This window comes from Salmo salar, chromosome 09 (assembly GCF_965601325.2).
Source record: "Salmo salar chromosome 09, fSalSal1, whole genome shotgun sequence".
Taxonomy (NCBI): domain Eukaryota; kingdom Metazoa; phylum Chordata; class Actinopteri; order Salmoniformes; family Salmonidae; genus Salmo; species Salmo salar.
This window is the reverse complement of record NC_138299.1, coordinates 136623790-136640569: the sequence shown is the minus strand read 5'-3', so window position 1 is coordinate 136640569 and position 16780 is coordinate 136623790. Positions and strand designations below refer to the sequence as shown.

At 49.3% G+C, this 16780-nt stretch overlaps 1 protein-coding gene across 1 annotated transcript in view; it reads right to left on the bottom strand.

Moving 5' to 3' along the window:
* Nucleotides 1-542: 542 nt before the first annotated feature.
* The window catches only part of LOC106612930 (2-(3-amino-3-carboxypropyl)histidine synthase subunit 1), a 177337-nt gene continuing 161099 nt past the window's right edge, over nt 543-16780 (bottom strand). The window contains 3 exon segments of the mRNA XM_082956329.1: nt 543-3368; nt 3784-3918; nt 14406-14484. Of these exon segments, the coding sequence (XP_082812455.1) occupies nt 3270-3368; nt 3784-3918; nt 14406-14484 (313 nt within the window). The 3' untranslated portion in view covers nt 543-3269.

The following is a 16780-nucleotide window of genomic DNA, read 5'->3' as shown; positions in this document are numbered from 1 at the left end:
TTATGATGAGGACAATTTTTATTTTTCATGAGCTCATCTTATTTCTATTACAGCATATTGGATGACTGTCATTCATATTCCAGACACCCAGCTCAATGTAACAGTGATAAGTTTAGGTTACTACATGATTCTTGAATTTTCCCTGTACCCATCATGAGGTTGCTACAACCTAGCCTATGAATGATAGTTTACAACGTAGGTGGATACAGGTCCAGGGAAAATGTTGAGGTGACAGACAGTGACACATTCAATACCACCTTGCACACTCTTCCCTGCATCTAGCTGATCTAGGGTAGAATCATTAGTCCAAACCATATAACCACTACACACAGCCTACATTGTGGTCACCATATTAGCTAAAGTAACGTCATAGTCAACATAGCTAATAGAACTAACGCATTAGTAAACCCGCTACAATTATGCAGTAAAGTTACAGTGTACAGTCAGTAAGCAGTTCATTCATTCTCTGATCCTTTGATTGGGTGGACAACATGTCAGTTGATGCTGCAAGAGCTCTGATAGGTTGGAGGACATCCTCTGGACGTTGCCATAATTACTGTGTAAGTCTATGGAAGGGGGTGAGAACCATGAGACTCCTAGGTTTGGTATTGAAGTCAATGTACCCAGAGGAGGACAGAAGCTAGCTGTCCTCCGACTACACCATGGTGCTACCCTACAGAGTGCTGCTGAGGCTACTGTAGACCTTCATTGCAAAACAGTGTGTTTTAATAAATTATTTGGTGACATGAATATATTTAATACAGTTTTATCTGAAAAGGATCACTTTTTAAATGTTTTACAATTTTATTTGCATGAAATTCACTGAGGAGAATGGTCCTCCCCTTCCTCCTCTGAGGAGCCTTCTCTGGACCAGAAAAACAAACAAGCACATACTAGGAGTCTGAAAGTAAGCAATCAGCTGGTGCAACACATCTTTGGGTTTTACAAAAGTGCTATTTAAGATATACTACAGTGGAGGCTGCTGAGGGGAGGACGGCTCATAATAATGTCTGGAACAGAGCAAATGGAATGTCCTCAAACACATAGAAACCATGAGTTTGATATATTTGATACCATTCCACTGATGCCGCTCCAGCTGTTACCCTGAGCCCGTCCTCCCCAATTAAGGTCCCACAAACCTCCTGCGATACACTATGACCTACATATTAACACATATCTTAAGAGGTCTCAAATGTTTTATTGTATTTGGGGGATATCGATATTGCAGAAGGTTTTATCACCATATAATGGTTTTGGGTGACCAACATAGGGTCTGAGGCTACAATAAACACCAGCTGACCGTACAACGCACACTGATAGCAGTCAAACCCTCCGTGATCCATGACACCTTTTGTCTTTGAGAAAGGAAAGGGAAATACCAAGACAGTTGTACAACTGAATGCATTCAACTGAAATGACTTAGCCACGTGACACATGTGCACAGGAAGCTCATAAGCAGTCAAAAGCAGTCATAACCCCTCTATAACCCCACCCTGGCCAATCCTGCCCTCCGGGACAGGAAATGGGGAGCTGCTGGCAGAAGAAACATGATGGCAAAAACATTTGGAGAGAGAGGGAGAGGGGGAGGGATGCCAAGGGAGATGGAAGAGAGTGGAGTCACATTCCCCAAACATCTGGAAACAATTACACACAGTGAATACAAAAAGCACACAGGGTTCTTGGAAGGACACCCCCAAGCACACTCACCCACTACACTGCCATACAAAACACTGATAAATCAATCCCCCATGAGCTCTGGTGATTTAGCAGCACTATCAGAGTGGGGCTAAAACACACTGGCTATGCAGAGAGCTCCATCTAGTGGCCACTGCCTCCCACTACATCTCTGGTCCAATGAACCAGTGGTGCAATAAGTCTGACAATACACCACAGATCATATTGGGAGACTTTTCTCACATAACATGTTTGCATTTGGCCATATGTATGCATTGGATCAGAGTCTCTGTGGAAGGCAAGTCTGAGAGCGGAGGTGGTGCAAATACTTGGGTTACTTCAGTTACCAAGAAACAAAAGCAAATAGTTTGAAACAGAGGAAGTACTACCTAGACATATTGATTTAGCATGCTCATTTCTGTCTCCATTTCAAAACATTATTCCCTGCCTGTGCTTAATAAACATATCCCAGGGTTGTGGTAAGGTACAGTGCTATAGTGTTTATGTTTTCAAAGATGTAGGTAGGGATTCTCTGTGGGTAAGGATCCAGACACTGGACAATAAAGAAGTAAACGGCGAAGAGAGACACTAGAGAGGATATTCAGAGTTTGGCTTTGCAATCCACAAAAGTTTACTCAGCTTAATTAACTTTGATATTTTCTCTGCAGATCCTACAAGCATTAGGGAGGGAAGATTCTTTATTTAGCTGTTGAATGCAATCTCCTGCCAAATCCCCACCTCCCAATATGTCAATTATACCTCAACTGAAAGAACTCTGTTTTCCAATGCTTCTATTCAAACCAACAAGACAACAGCCAGCAAACAAACACCTTTATAACTCACTAGCTAGCCTTGTGAGGGAAATGTTGAGGTGTCGAGCATGGCGTAATGTGATATTATATACAGTGACGTAGCACGTTACCCAATACAACATCGAGGACCTGGGCATCTGGTGGGACAAGCCATATCTAGCACCTTTGCTTGTGTTTCGAATGAGATGCCGCTGTGACTGATCTGAGTAGAAGCTGCAGCACAGCAGCTCTTGTGACATCAGAGGGGTGCTGTACGTGTGACATCAAAGAGACTGTGGTAGATCACCTAGGGAGATGTACTCAGGGAACCAGCCTAGACCACATCACTCACTCACTCACACACCTCTAGTGAGTCACTCACAATGTTCCATTGAAAGACTCCCGTCATCAATAAATGATGAGTGGAGAGCAAGTCGTGACTGACTAATACACAGCCCTAACCAGGAGCTCCCTAACCAGGAGCACTCACTTCTAACTGCTACTGATTGGTAGACAAGTTGGTTAAAATATAGAATATCCTTCTGTATTATCCTCCTGTCTGTCTCGCTCTCTCTCAAACATTGATGCAGTACAGTCTATTCCATCAGGACAGTAAATATAATGGAGGGGTATGTGAGGTGAAGTGTCTCTGGTTCCCGGTCTCCTGGGGGAGGTGAGGTGTTGAGCAGGGCTCAGAGTGAAAGCCCTCCTGAGCGTGGTAGATAGACTCACTCTAGGCTGGCCTGGCTCCAACAGATAGCCATGATAAGAGCTGGTTGGCAGCCAGAAGTGGAGGTGTACATGTCATTCTCCCTGACAGCCAAAAGGGGCGCACTGGTTCTGTCCACACAGTTTAGACTGCTGTGAGGGAGTGGAGGTAGGGTCTGGCTGTGAGCCAGTCTTCTGTAGGGAAACAGTGGGAGAGAGTTAACATTTGGACTGTGACAGTGCCTACCCCTAATAGTAACTACCCCTGATACAATGACAAGAAAACTCACAAGGAATGTTCATAGCAAGGAAATATTCATCCAAAGGGAATGCATACATTTGATTGTTGACATTTACAAGTCATTAAACATAATTTCAAACAGGGTCAGATATGCAACTTTGAATCAACACAAATCAAAGAAGAAATGTAAAATCATTAAATGTTCTGTTGTCAGTGTACCGCTGGGTGTCACCATGGTGACGCGCTCGCTCTCAGTAAGTGCTTCCATTTAAGGCACATAACACACACACACGAGAGGCTTCAAGCATTTTGGACACACTTGATTTCACCCCCCCCCCCCCCATGTCATTCATCTTCTGCCCTACTCACCTGTGTCTGTTTGTGGGTGGGCCGAGCTGGTTGGTTGTCGGGGTGGTTGGGCGCCCATGGCCCCAGGCTCTGATTGGAGTAGAAGTCCATGGGGTACACCTCCTGCCAGCCCACCTGCTGCAGAGCCACAGCTGCCTGGTAGAGGAGAAGAGGGGAGGGAGAGCAGAGCAGAGAGGACAGGACAGCAGAGGGAAAGACAGGAGAGAAGACAGAGGTTAAACATAGATCATCTGCAAACACAAACAACACAAACAAGACAGAGGGCTTCTAGCAATCCATTCATTAGTCCTGTCCTTTTACTACAGACCAACATACTGCCCATCATACTGCCCAACATACTGCCCATCATACTGCCCATCATACTGCCCATCATACTTCCCAACATACTGCCCATCATACTGCCCATCATACTGCCCAACATACTGCCCAACATACTGCCCATCATACTGCCCATCATACTGCCCATCATACTGCCCAACATACTGCCCATCATACTTCCCAACATACTGCCCATCATACTTCCCAACACACTGCCCAACATACTGCCCATCATACTGCCCAACATACTTCCCAACATACTTCCTATCATACTGCCCATCATACTGCCCATCATACTGCCCAACATACTGCCCATCATACTTCCCATCATACTGCCCAACATACTGCCCACTCGCCCATCACTGCCCAACATACCGTACACACAGCCCATCATACTGCCCAACATACTGCCCATCATACTGCCCAACATACCGTACACACAGCCCATCATACTGCCCAACATAATGCCCATAATACCGTACACACAGCCCATCATACTGCCCATCCTACTGCCCATCATACTGCCCAACATACCATACACACTGCCCAACATACTGCCCAACATACCATACACACAGCCCAACATACTGCCCATCATACTGCCATCCTACTGCCCAACATACTGCCCAACATACCATACACACAGCCCAACATACTGCCCATCATACTTCCCATCATACTGCCCATCATACTTCCCAACATACTGCCCATCATACTTCCCATCATACTGCCCATCATACTGCCCATCATACTTCCCATCATACTGCCCATCATACTTCCCAACATACTGCCCATCATACTTCCCAACATACTTCCCAACATACTGCCCATCATACTTCCCAACATACTGCCCATCATACTTCCCAACATACTTCCCAACATAGTGCCCATCATACTTCCCAACATATTCCCATCATACTTCCCAACATACTGCCCAACATACTGCCCATCATACCGTTCACACAGCCCATCATACTGCCCATCATACTTCCCAACATACTGCCCAACATACTGCCCATCATACAGCCCATCATTCAGTACATACAGCCCATCATACAGCCCATCATTCAGTACATACAGCCGATCACACTGTACATACAGCCCATCATACAGCCCATCATTCAGTACATACAGCCCATCATACAGCCCATCATACAGCCCATCATTCAGTACATACAGCCCATCATACTGTAGATACAGCCCATCATACAGCCCATCATACTGTAGATACAGCCCATCATACTGTAGATACAGCCCATCATACAGCCCATCATTCAGTACATACAGCCCATCATACAGCCCATCATACTGTAGATACAGCCCATCATACAGCCCATCATACAGCCAATCATACTGAACATACTGCCCATCATACTGCCCAACATACCGTACACACAGCCCATCATACTGCCCAACATACTGCCCATCATACTGCCCAACATACCGTACACACAGCCCATCATACTGCCCAACATACTGCCCAACATACCGTACACACAGCCCATCATACTGCCCAACATAATGCCCATAATACCGTACACACAGCCCATCATACTGCCCATCCTACTGCCCATCATACTGCCCAACATACCATACACACTGCCCAACATACTGCCCAACATACCATACACACAGCCCAACATACTGCCCATCATACTGCCATCCTACTGCCCAACATACTGCCCAACATACCATACACACAGCCCAACATACTGCCCATCATACTTCCCATCATACTGCCCATCATACTTCCCAACATACTGTCCATCATACTTCCCATCATACTGCCCATCATACTGCCCATCATACTTCCCATCATACTGCCCATCATACTTCCCAACATACTGCCCATCATACTTCCCAACATACTTCCCAACATACTGCCCATCATACTTCCCAACATACTGCCCATCATACTTCCCAACATACTTCCCAACATAGTGCCCATCATACTTCCCAACATATTCCCATCATACTTCCCAACATACTGCCCAACATACTGCCCATCATACCGTTCACACAGCCCATCATACTGCCCATCATACTTCCCAACATACTGCCCAACATACTGCCCATCATACAGCCCATCATTCAGTACATACAGCCCATCATACAGCCCATCATTCAGTACATACAGCCGATCACACTGTACATACAGCCCATCATACAGCCCATCATTCAGTACATACAGCCCATCATACAGCCCATCATACAGCCCATCATTCAGTACATACAGCCCATCATACTGTAGATACAGCCCATCATACAGCCCATCATACTGTAGATACAGCCCATCATACTGTAGATACAGCCCATCATACAGCCCATCATTCAGTACATACAGCCCATCATACAGCCCATCATACTGTAGATACAGCCCATCATACAGCCCATCATACAGCCAATCATACTGAACATACAGCCCATCATACAGCCCATCATACTGTAGATACAGCCCATCATACTGAACATACAGCCCATCATACTGTAGATACAGCCCATCATACTGAACATACAGCCCATCATACTGAACATACAGCCCATCATACAGCCCATCATACTGTAGATACAGCCCATCATACTGAACATACAGCCCATCATACTGCACATACAGCCCATCATACAGCCCATCATACTGTAGATACAGCCCATCATACAGCCCATCATACTGAACATACAGCCCATCATACTGCACATACAGCCCATCATACAGCCCATCATACTGTACATACAGCCCATCATACTGTACATACAGCCCATCATACTGTACATACAGCCCATCATACTGTACATACAGCCCATCATACTGTAGATACAGCCCATCACACTGTAGATACAGCCCATCACACTGTACATACAGCCCATCATACTGTACATACAGCCGATCATACAGCCCATCATATTGTACATACAGCCCATCATACTGTACATACAGCCCATCATACTGTACATACAGCCCATCATACTGTACATACAGCCCATCACACTGTACATACAGCCCATCACACTGTACATAGTTCATAATCAAGGCTTGGGGCCAGTTCCATTGAAGTCATTTTCCATTGAGAACATGTATAGAATTTAATTACTGAGCTGCCTGTAGTTGTCATCAAGGTCCTTTTCAATTCATGATTTGAATTCCTACTAATTTCCACAAATGACTGCCATTGGTATGTCATTGAAGGAGGGAGTGGGCTGATGGAAAAGGCAGAAGTGTTAGTGTTGGCTGAGAAGGAACAGTGAGGGAGAAGAGTGCTGTATGGGGCACAGCTTTATTCAGAGAACCATGGGACAATGTCTAACTTCACAGATGCCAGACAGGCGTCAAAATACTGAGCGGAGATGTCACTTTATTTCTACCTACCTAACTGTCTGCTTCCTAAATGGCACCCTATTGCCTTAATAGTGCACTATATAGGGCTTTATAGTGCACTAGATAGGGAATAACCTTTATAGTGCACTATATAGGGAATCGCCTCTTTATAGTGCACTATATATGGAATAGCCTTTATAGTGCACTATATAAGGAATAGGGTGTCATTTAGGACACACACACTGTAGTGCAGAGAAAAACAGGTGTTGCAGAGGAACTAACACACAGTGCATTACCATGTGCGAGAATTACTTTGAGCCAATGATTCATACTGGCTATGAATGGCATTAGTGAACATTAAGATACAGATAAAAAGAGAATTCAATTTATAATACAGAAGATTTTCCAATTATCTCTATTAAAAAGACACGGGTCATGGAGAGATTAAATTTGATAAACAATTATGTAAATGATAACAACTCTTGTATTGTACATGTTCTGCCTACAATTTCAATAATTTCCCCTTTGTTATCATGTTAAACCATGTCAATACTAGAGCCTGGACGATACCAGTATTGTGGCAAGGAAACAAAACACAAACCGGATTTAACTTCAGGAAAACAGCCCTAATGCTGGAAATAAACTTCATTTTGTTGTCATCCAGAGTAACATTTATTTATTTACCAAGATATATCACACAGTATTTTACATACAGCAGGTTTTTAAAGGACCAGAGTTGTCTGCTTCGTGTTTTCATTTTTGCCATGGAAAGAATAACGCAATACTGCTATCATCACAGCCCTAGTCAATAATGTAATGTATTCTTATCAATCACTCATTTTTCTTTCATCTCTTTTCCCCTTTCCTTTCCTCTCATCTCCCCTCTCCAGCTCCCATCCATCTCCTCCCTCCCTCCCTCCCTCCCTCCCTCCCTCCCTCCCTCCCTCCCTCCCTCCCTCCCTCCCTCCCTCCCTCCCTCCCTCCCTCCCTCCCTCCCTCTCCCTGTGTAAACTAGCTGCTCCTGCTAATCCCTTCACTGACAGGAGGCAAGTGTGTCTTATTGACTATAAATATAACATGAGACGCTCTGAAAATAACCACTGCTCCCTCTCCTCCCATCTCTCTCTTCCCTCTCCTCCCTCATCCCCCCATCTCTCTCTTCCCTCTCCTCCCTCATCCCCCCATCTCTCTCTTCCCTCTCCTCCCTCATCCCCCCATCTCTCTCTTCCCTCTCCTCCCTCATCCCCCATCTCTCTCTTCACTCTCCTCCCTCATCCCCCCATCTCTCTCCTCCCTCATCCCCCATCTCTCTCTTCACTCTCCTCCCTCTCCTCCCTCACCCCCCATCTCTCTCTTCACATCTCTCTCTTCCCTCTCCTCCCTGTCACATCTCTCTCTTCCCTCTCCTCCCTCATATCTCTTTCTTCCCTCTCCTCCCATCTCTCTCTTCACTCTCCTCCCTCATCCCCATCTCTCTCTTCACATCTCTCTTCCCTCTCCTCCCTCATATCTCTCTCTTCCCTCTTCTCCCTCATATCTCTCTCTTCCCTCTTCTCCCTCATATCTCTCTCTTCCCTCTCCTCCCTCATATCTCTCTCTTCCCTCTCCTCCCTCATATCGCTCTCTTCCCTCTCCTCCCTCCCATCTCTCTCTTCCCTCTCCTCCCTCATCTCTCTCTTCCCTCATCTCCCTCATCTCTCTCTTCACTCTCCTCCCTCATATCTCTCTCTTCTCTCTCCCCCCATCTCTCTCTTCACTCTCCTCCCATCTCTCTCTTCACTCTCCTCCCTCATCCCGCCATCTCTCTCTCCTTCCACTCCTCCCATATATCTCGCTTCCCCTCCTCCCTCATCCCCCCATCTCTCTTCCCAGTCCTCCCATCTCTCTCCTCCCATCTCTCTCTTCCCTCTCCTCCCTCATCCCCCCATCTCTCTCTTCCCTCTCCTCCCATCTCTCACTTCCCTCTCCTCCCTCATCCCCCCCATCTCTCTCTTCCCTCTCCTCCCCCATCTCTCTCTTCCCTCTCCTCCCCCATATCTCTCTTCCCTCATATCTCTCTTCCCTCATATCTCTCTTCCCTCATATCTCTCTTCCCTCATATCTCTCTTCCCTCTCCTCCCCCATATCTCTCTTCCCTCATATCTCTCTTCCCTCATATCTCTCTTCCCTCATATCTCTCTTCCCTCATATCTCTCTTCCCTCATATCTCTCTTCCCTCTCCTCCATTATCTATCTACTCCCTCACCTCCCTCATCCCCCTATATCTCTCTTCCCTCTCCTCCCCATCTCTCTCTTCCCTCTCCTCCCCCATCTCTCTTCCCTCTCCTCCCCATCTCTCTCTTCCCTCTCCTCCCTCCCATCTCTCTCTTCCCTCTCCTCCCATCTCTCTTCCCCCTCCTCCCTCCTCCCTCATCCCCCCCATCTCTCTCTTCACTCTCCTCCCTCATATCTCTCTTCCCTCTTCTCCCCCATCTCTCTCTTCCCTCTCCTCCCCCCATATCTCTCTCTTCCCTCATATCTCTCTTCCCTCATATCTCTCTTCCCTCTCCTCCATTATCTGTCTACTCCCTCACCTCCCTCATCCCCCTATATCTCTCTTCCCTCTCCTCCCCCATCTCTCTCTTCCCTCTCCTCCCCCCATATCTCTCTCTTCCCTCTCCTCCCCCATCTCTCTCTTCCCTCTCCTCCCCCCATATCTCTCTCTTCCCTCTCCTCCCCCCATATCTCTCTCTTCCCTCTCCTCCCCCCATATCTATCTCTTCCCTCTCCTCCCCCCATATCTATCTCTTCCCTCTCCTCCCCCATATCTCTCTTCCCTCTCCTCCCCCATCTCTCTCTTCCCTCTCCTCCCCCCATATCTCTCTCTTCCCTCTCCTCCCCCATCTCTCTCTTCCCTCTCCTCCCCCCATATCTCTCTCTTCCCTCTCCTCCCCCCATATCTATCTCTTCCCTCTCCTCCCCCATATCTCTCTTCCCTCATATCTATCTCTTCCCTCTCCTCCCTCATCCCCATAACCATCTCCTCCTCCATCTCTCTCTTCCCTCTCCTCCCTCATCCCCCCATATCTCCCTCTTCCTCATCTCCCCAGCTCCTAATGCACCACAGAGGAAAGCGGGGCAAACAAACACAGATAGTCTATTAGCAGGGAAGAGAAGAGGTGAATTAACTTATCAAACGTACACTTATCATATCATAGCAGCAGCATAAACAGTGCACTATCACAGATATGGAATGTACTGACCTTGGACCATAGCTTAAAATAAGACCATGATGATGCTAATGCTAATCCTCATACGTGGGGCACCTTTCCCATTAGGAAACTAAACTAATATCTAAGACAATTAGTGTCTTAGTCACAAGGTAAACTGTACATTTTAAGCGTATGACTCATTTCTAAACAGTAATGTCTGACAGCGCTTATGTTAACACCTCTTCGTGTCTCTAAAATGTCTGACAGCGCTTACGTTAACACCTCTTCATGTCTCTAAAATGTCTGACAGCGCTTATGTTAACACCTCTTCGTGTCTCTAAAATGTCTGACAGCGCTTACGTTAACACCTCTTCGTGTCTCTAAAATGTCTGACAGCGCTTACGTTAACACCTCTTCGTGTCTCTAAAATGTCTGACAGCGCTTACGTTAACACCTCTTCGTGTCTCTAAAATGCAGCACACGTCATATTCATACTCCTGTGCTTGATATCACTGTGCAACCAAAGCCTGTCTTAAGGGACGCACTACCTCCATAGGAGTACAAAAAACAAACATTTGCTTGAGAGCCATCTCTTTCGAGTTAGAAAAACAAGCTGCAGCTGGGGTGCAGTGTGGCGAGGCCCCCAGCGAGGGGAGCTGGTCTGCTGTGCTGTGAGAGTACACCAGTCAGTCAGAGAGAGAGAGAGAGAAAAGAAAAGAGCAACCAGTGAAGAACAAACACCATTGTAAATATAACCCATATTTATGTTTATTTATTTTCCCTTTTGTACTTTAACTATTTGCACATCATTACAACACTGTATATAGACATAATATGACATTTGAAATGTATTTATTCATTTGGAACTAATGTTTACTGTTAATTTTATTTTTTATTTCACTTTCGTTAATTATCTATATCACTTGCTTTGGCAATGTAAAAATATGTTTCCCATGCCAATAAGCCCCTTACATTGAAATAAAAAATCTAATTGAGAGCAACAGAGCTGAAAGACAGAACATAGGGGCTCCTATTGAAGAGCTTTCTCCATGCCTGCCTCTCTTCCCAGCCCCATCCAGCCTGTCTCTCTCTCCCCAGCCCCATCCAGCCAGCATGCCTCTTTCCCCAGCCCCATACCAGCCTGCCTCGCTCCCCAACCTCATCCAGCCTGCCTGTCTCTCTCCCGAGCCCCATCCAGCCTTCCTGCCTCTTTCCCCAGATCCATTAAGCCCGCATGTCTCACCCCAGCCCCATCCAGCTTGCCTCTCTCCCCAGCCCCATTCAGCCAGCCTGCCTCTCTCCCCAGCCCCATTCAGCCAGCCTGCCTCTCACCCCAGCTCCATCCAGCCTGCCTCTCTCCTCAGCCCATTCAGCCAGCCTGCCTCTCTCCCCAGCCCCATTCAGCCAGCCTGCCTCTCTCCCCAGCCCAATCCAGCCAGCCTGCCTCTCTCCCCAAGCCCCATCCAGCCAGCCTGCCTCTCTCCCCAGCCCCATTCAGCCAGCCTGCCTCTCTCCCCAGCCCAATCCAGCCAGCCTGCCTCTCTCCCCCAAGCCCCATCCAGCCAGCCTGCCTCTCTCCTCAGCCCCATTCAGCCAGCCTGACTCTTCCCCTAGCCCCCATTCACGCTGCCTCTCTCCCCAGCCAGCCAGCCTGCCTTTCCCCCGCTCCATCCAGCCAGCCAACCTGCCTGCCTCTCTCCCCAGCCTCATCCAGCCAGCCTGCCTCTCTCCCCAGCCTCATCCAGCCAGCCTGCCTCTCTCCCCCCAGCCCCATTCAGCCAGCCTGCCTCTCTCCTCAGCCCCATTCAGCCAGCCTGACTCTTCCCCTAGCCCCCATTCACGCTGCCTCTCTCCCCAGCCAGCCAGCCTGCCTTTCCCCCGCTCCATCCAGCCAGCCAACCTGCCTGCCTCTCTCCCCAGCCTCATCCAGCCAGCCTGCCTCTCTCCCCCCAGCCCCATTCAGCCAGCCTGCCTCTCTCCCAAGCCCCATCAAGCCAGCCAGCCAGCCAGCCTCTCTCCCCAGCCAGTCTGCATGCCTCTCCCCAGCCCCAGCCTGCCTGCCTCTCTCCCCAGCCCCAGCCTGCCTCTTTCCCCAGCCCCATTCAGCCAGCCTGCCTCTCTCCTCAGCCCATTCAGCCAGCCTGCCTCTCTCCCCCCAGCCCCACCCGGCCTGCCGCTCTCCCCAGCCCAATCCAGCCAGCCTGCCTCTCTCCCCCAAGCCCCATCCAGCCAGCCTGCCTCTCTCCCCAGCCCCATTCAGCCGGCCTGCCTCTCTCCCCAGCTCCATTCAGCCGGCCTGCCGCTCTCCCCAGCCGGCCTGCCGCTCTCCCCAGCCGGCCTGCCGCTCTCCCCAGCCGGCCTGCCGCTCACCCCAGCCGGCCTGCCGCTCTCCTCAGCCCAAGCCAGCCAGCCTGCCTTTCCCCAGCCCCATCCAGCCAGCCTGACTCTCTCCCTAGCCCCATTCAGCCACCCTGCCTCTCTCCCCTGCCCCATCCAGCCAGCCTGTCTCTTTCCTAAACCCCGGCCTGCCTTCCTGCCTCTTTCCCCTAGCCCCATTCAGGTTGCCTCTCTCCCCAGCCCAAACCAGCCAGCCTGCCTTTCCCCAGCCAGCCTCCCTGCCTCTCTCCCCAGCCCCATTCAGCCAGCCTTCCTCTCTCCCCAGCCCCATGTAGCCAGCCTGCCTCTCTCCCCAGCCCCATGTAGCCAGCCTTCCTCTCTCCCCAGCCCCATGTAGCCAGCCTGCCTCTCTCCCCAGCCCCACCAAGCCTGCCTCTCAACCCAGCCCCATCAAGCCAGCCAGCCTGCCTCTCTCCCCAGCCACATCCAGTCAGCCAGCCTGCCTCTCCCCAGCCACAGCCAGCCTGCCTCTCTGCCCAGCCCCATCCAGCCTGCCTGCCTCTCTGCCCAGCCCCATCCAGCTTGCCTGCCTCTCTGCCCAGCCCCATCCAGCCTGCCTGCCTCTCTCCTCAGCCCCATCCAGCCTGCCTGCCTCTCTCCTCAGCCCCATCCAGCCTGCCCGCCTCTCTCCTCAGCCCCATCCATCCTGCCCGCCTCTCTCCTCAGCCCCATCCAGCCTGCCTGCCTCTCTTCCTAGCCCCATATAGCCAGCCTGCCCGCCTCTCTTCCTAGCCCCATATAGCCAGCCTGCCTCTCTCCCCAGCCCCATCCAGCCAGCCTGCCTCTACCCAGCCCCATCCAGCCTGCCTGCCTCTCTCCCTAGCCCCATCAAACCTGTCTGCCTCTCTCCCTCCCTAGCCCCATCCATCCAGCCAGCCTGCCTCTCTCCCTCCCTAGCCCCATCCATCCAGCCAGCCTGCCTCTCTCCTCAGCCCCATCCATCCAGCCAGCCTGCCTCTCCCCCTCCCTAGCCCCATCAAACCTGTCTGCCTCTCTCCCTTCCTAGCCCCATCCATCCAGCCAGCCTGCCTCTCTCCCTCCCTAGCCCCATCCATCCAGCCAGCCTGCCTCTCTCCCTTCCTAGCCCATCTATCCTACAGTACCTGCCTCTCTCCCTTCCTAGCCCATCTATCCTACAGCCCTGTCCTCAGTCCCATAAACCCTACCAGCCTGACTGCTACCTGCCTGCTCAGAGACAAGCAGCACTGATGAGCCCCTGCAATATTAACACCAGAACCAGACATTTTCCCACATTTATCACAGGGTACACAACACCGCCTGCTCTGAGGAAGAAAAGTCATCAGAAGTGTGTGTGTGCGTGCACGCTCTTGTCGTGCTTTGATAGTGAATGACAGCAGCAGACAGTATGGATCGAGGCGAGCTGTTGTAAGATGCCTGTTTACCTCATAGGGAGACAGCAGGGGTTTGGAGAAGGCTGTGCCCCAATCAATGGAGAGACACGGGCAAACGATCTGGACCCACCTGCAAGGAGAGAGACAGCAGAGAAAGAGGGAGATTGCATTAAAGAGGCAGTGCACATCTCAGATAGCAGGGTGGGTAGGCGCATGATGTGAATCTGTGCTGCTGCATTGGGCTGCAGGCAGCTCTGCCTCCACCTGATCTCCTGCATATGTTAGAGGATCTGTCCTGATTCACTCTGAACACACTCTACATTCATCATTCCAGGGGGAGAAAGAAAGAATGCTGAGAGGAGACAGGGGGAGAGAGGAGGGGAGAGGGGGAACACAAACAGGGAAACAGGGAGAGGTGCGAAGGTGTGAGAGGAGGATGAATAAGAGGTAAGACAAAGAGGAGAGGTTAGGTGAGTTTGAATAAAAAAGCTGCACTAGCCCAGTCTCCACGGAGCTAGCCTACATAGCAAGACAGACTGAGGGGAGGGGGGCTGGGAGTGTGTTACAGAGGGAGAGACATTAAGACAGATAGAAGGAGGGAGGGGGGGATGGAAAAGAAAGGTGGGGGGGTTGGCAGTGAGATATGTTTATCTTAGTGATTGTGAGAGTGAAGGATGAGGAGGATGTAAACAGCTGGGGGGAGGATGAAGAGGCAGAGCGGGGTTAGCTTCCACAAATCAATGCTATCCACAGCTCCATCTCCACGGTGACAGCCCCTCCCTGTACTGCCTATCCCCAAAGACAGACAGCCACCAGTAATACACCAGACACATTTATGGATTCAGCTGTATTCACATGGACACGGTGAGGAATGAGAGAGCATATATCTAGCTAGATTTCAATACAAATATATGGATTCAGAATCTGTGCACAGGTGTACAGAAAGTCGGAGACGGAGAAAGAAGCTAGCTCTAAAACACTGCATAGAGCTTCATCTTCAGGGATACTTTCACAAGTTTAACGTGTATCTCTGCATCCTCTCTCACTCTCCCACTCAGTTTGTTTCCTTGTAGCAGTACTGTACTGTGTCTTATATCATAGTTGCTTCCTTGAACAGTAGAATTGATTGGGGCTTCATCTGAACCACTGGAGGCCTCACTGCACTCCTCGTCTCTGTCACGATTAACTCAAATATTCCATCCCCTCAGGCAAAACGCATTACATTCTCTCATTTTTAAATCATAATACATTTTTTGGGGAAAAATACCTCCACAAAAACTTGATGAATTAGCATTCACAAGCCTAATTTGGAAGGCAGCTGAGTCAGATGTTTCCCCTTTAGTCTCAGAGGAGGAAGTTGGGATGCTGACGCCGAGTTCTGATTGGAACAGAGCTGTAGTTCTGATATGACCTTTAGGTATTTTCAGACTCTTAGGCTGTGTCCAAAATGGCACCCTATTGGCCTTAGTCAAAGATAGTGCACTATATAGGAGGCCCTTTAGCATAGCAAACACAGCACATGCATCAGACTGAACGGCCTGAGTACTATCCCCCACTCATTATGGGGGATAGTGTAGCTGAGTGTGTTTATCTTAAAACATGACTGGTAGCCTCAGGAAAGAGGGGTTACCCAGTACTAGCTAAGTAAAGCACAACATTTGCACAGAATACTTGGAGAGATTCTCTGGTATTTTGTATACTTTTTAGCCAATAGTTCTGAAAGTAGCGCTCACAAGCCAAAAGTGGTCCCCGAAAATGGTGTAGTACAACACGTGCAGATATGTGACCATGTCATTGCTCTCTCTCCCTCCCCCTCTTTCTGCTGTGTCCACTGAGCCATTGGACGCGCCCTGCAAAGTCATTGGATAATGCTGGGCAGGCCTCTTGCTAGCTGTGTACTCAAATGTGGGGGGTGAAGCTCATTGAATAGAACTCGAATTGCTAGGGGGGAAATGTATGGAAAATGGCCCAGCTTTAAGAAAACAGTCGCTTTCAAACTAGGGATTTCGTGGCTAACTGAGGTAAGACAGTAATTCTGCTCATAGAATATGGATGTATGAACTACCCATTGACACATCCAGCCCAAAGCAGGAGGTTTAAAACATACTTTCTTAGTAGCCAAAGTACTGGATCATGTCTTTAAGACAAGCAATGAGTGGATGGGAGTGCAGGAGAGAGAAGCGAAGGATAGAAGACGAGGGGAGAAAGACTGGACAATCCCTACCTCCCTCTTTAGGAGCAGTATCTTAACAGATTGGCCTGGGAACATGCGCTGTGCCACGCTGGCTAGGCCCCCAGCACGCCACACAATTCAATTTACAGCCAATATCGGAGCTAAGATCTGCCTAGCGCACCGCAGATCCCTCACCACGGAGCATAGACAGAGAGAGATGGAGAAAAAGAGAGAGTGAGGGAGGGTGAGACAG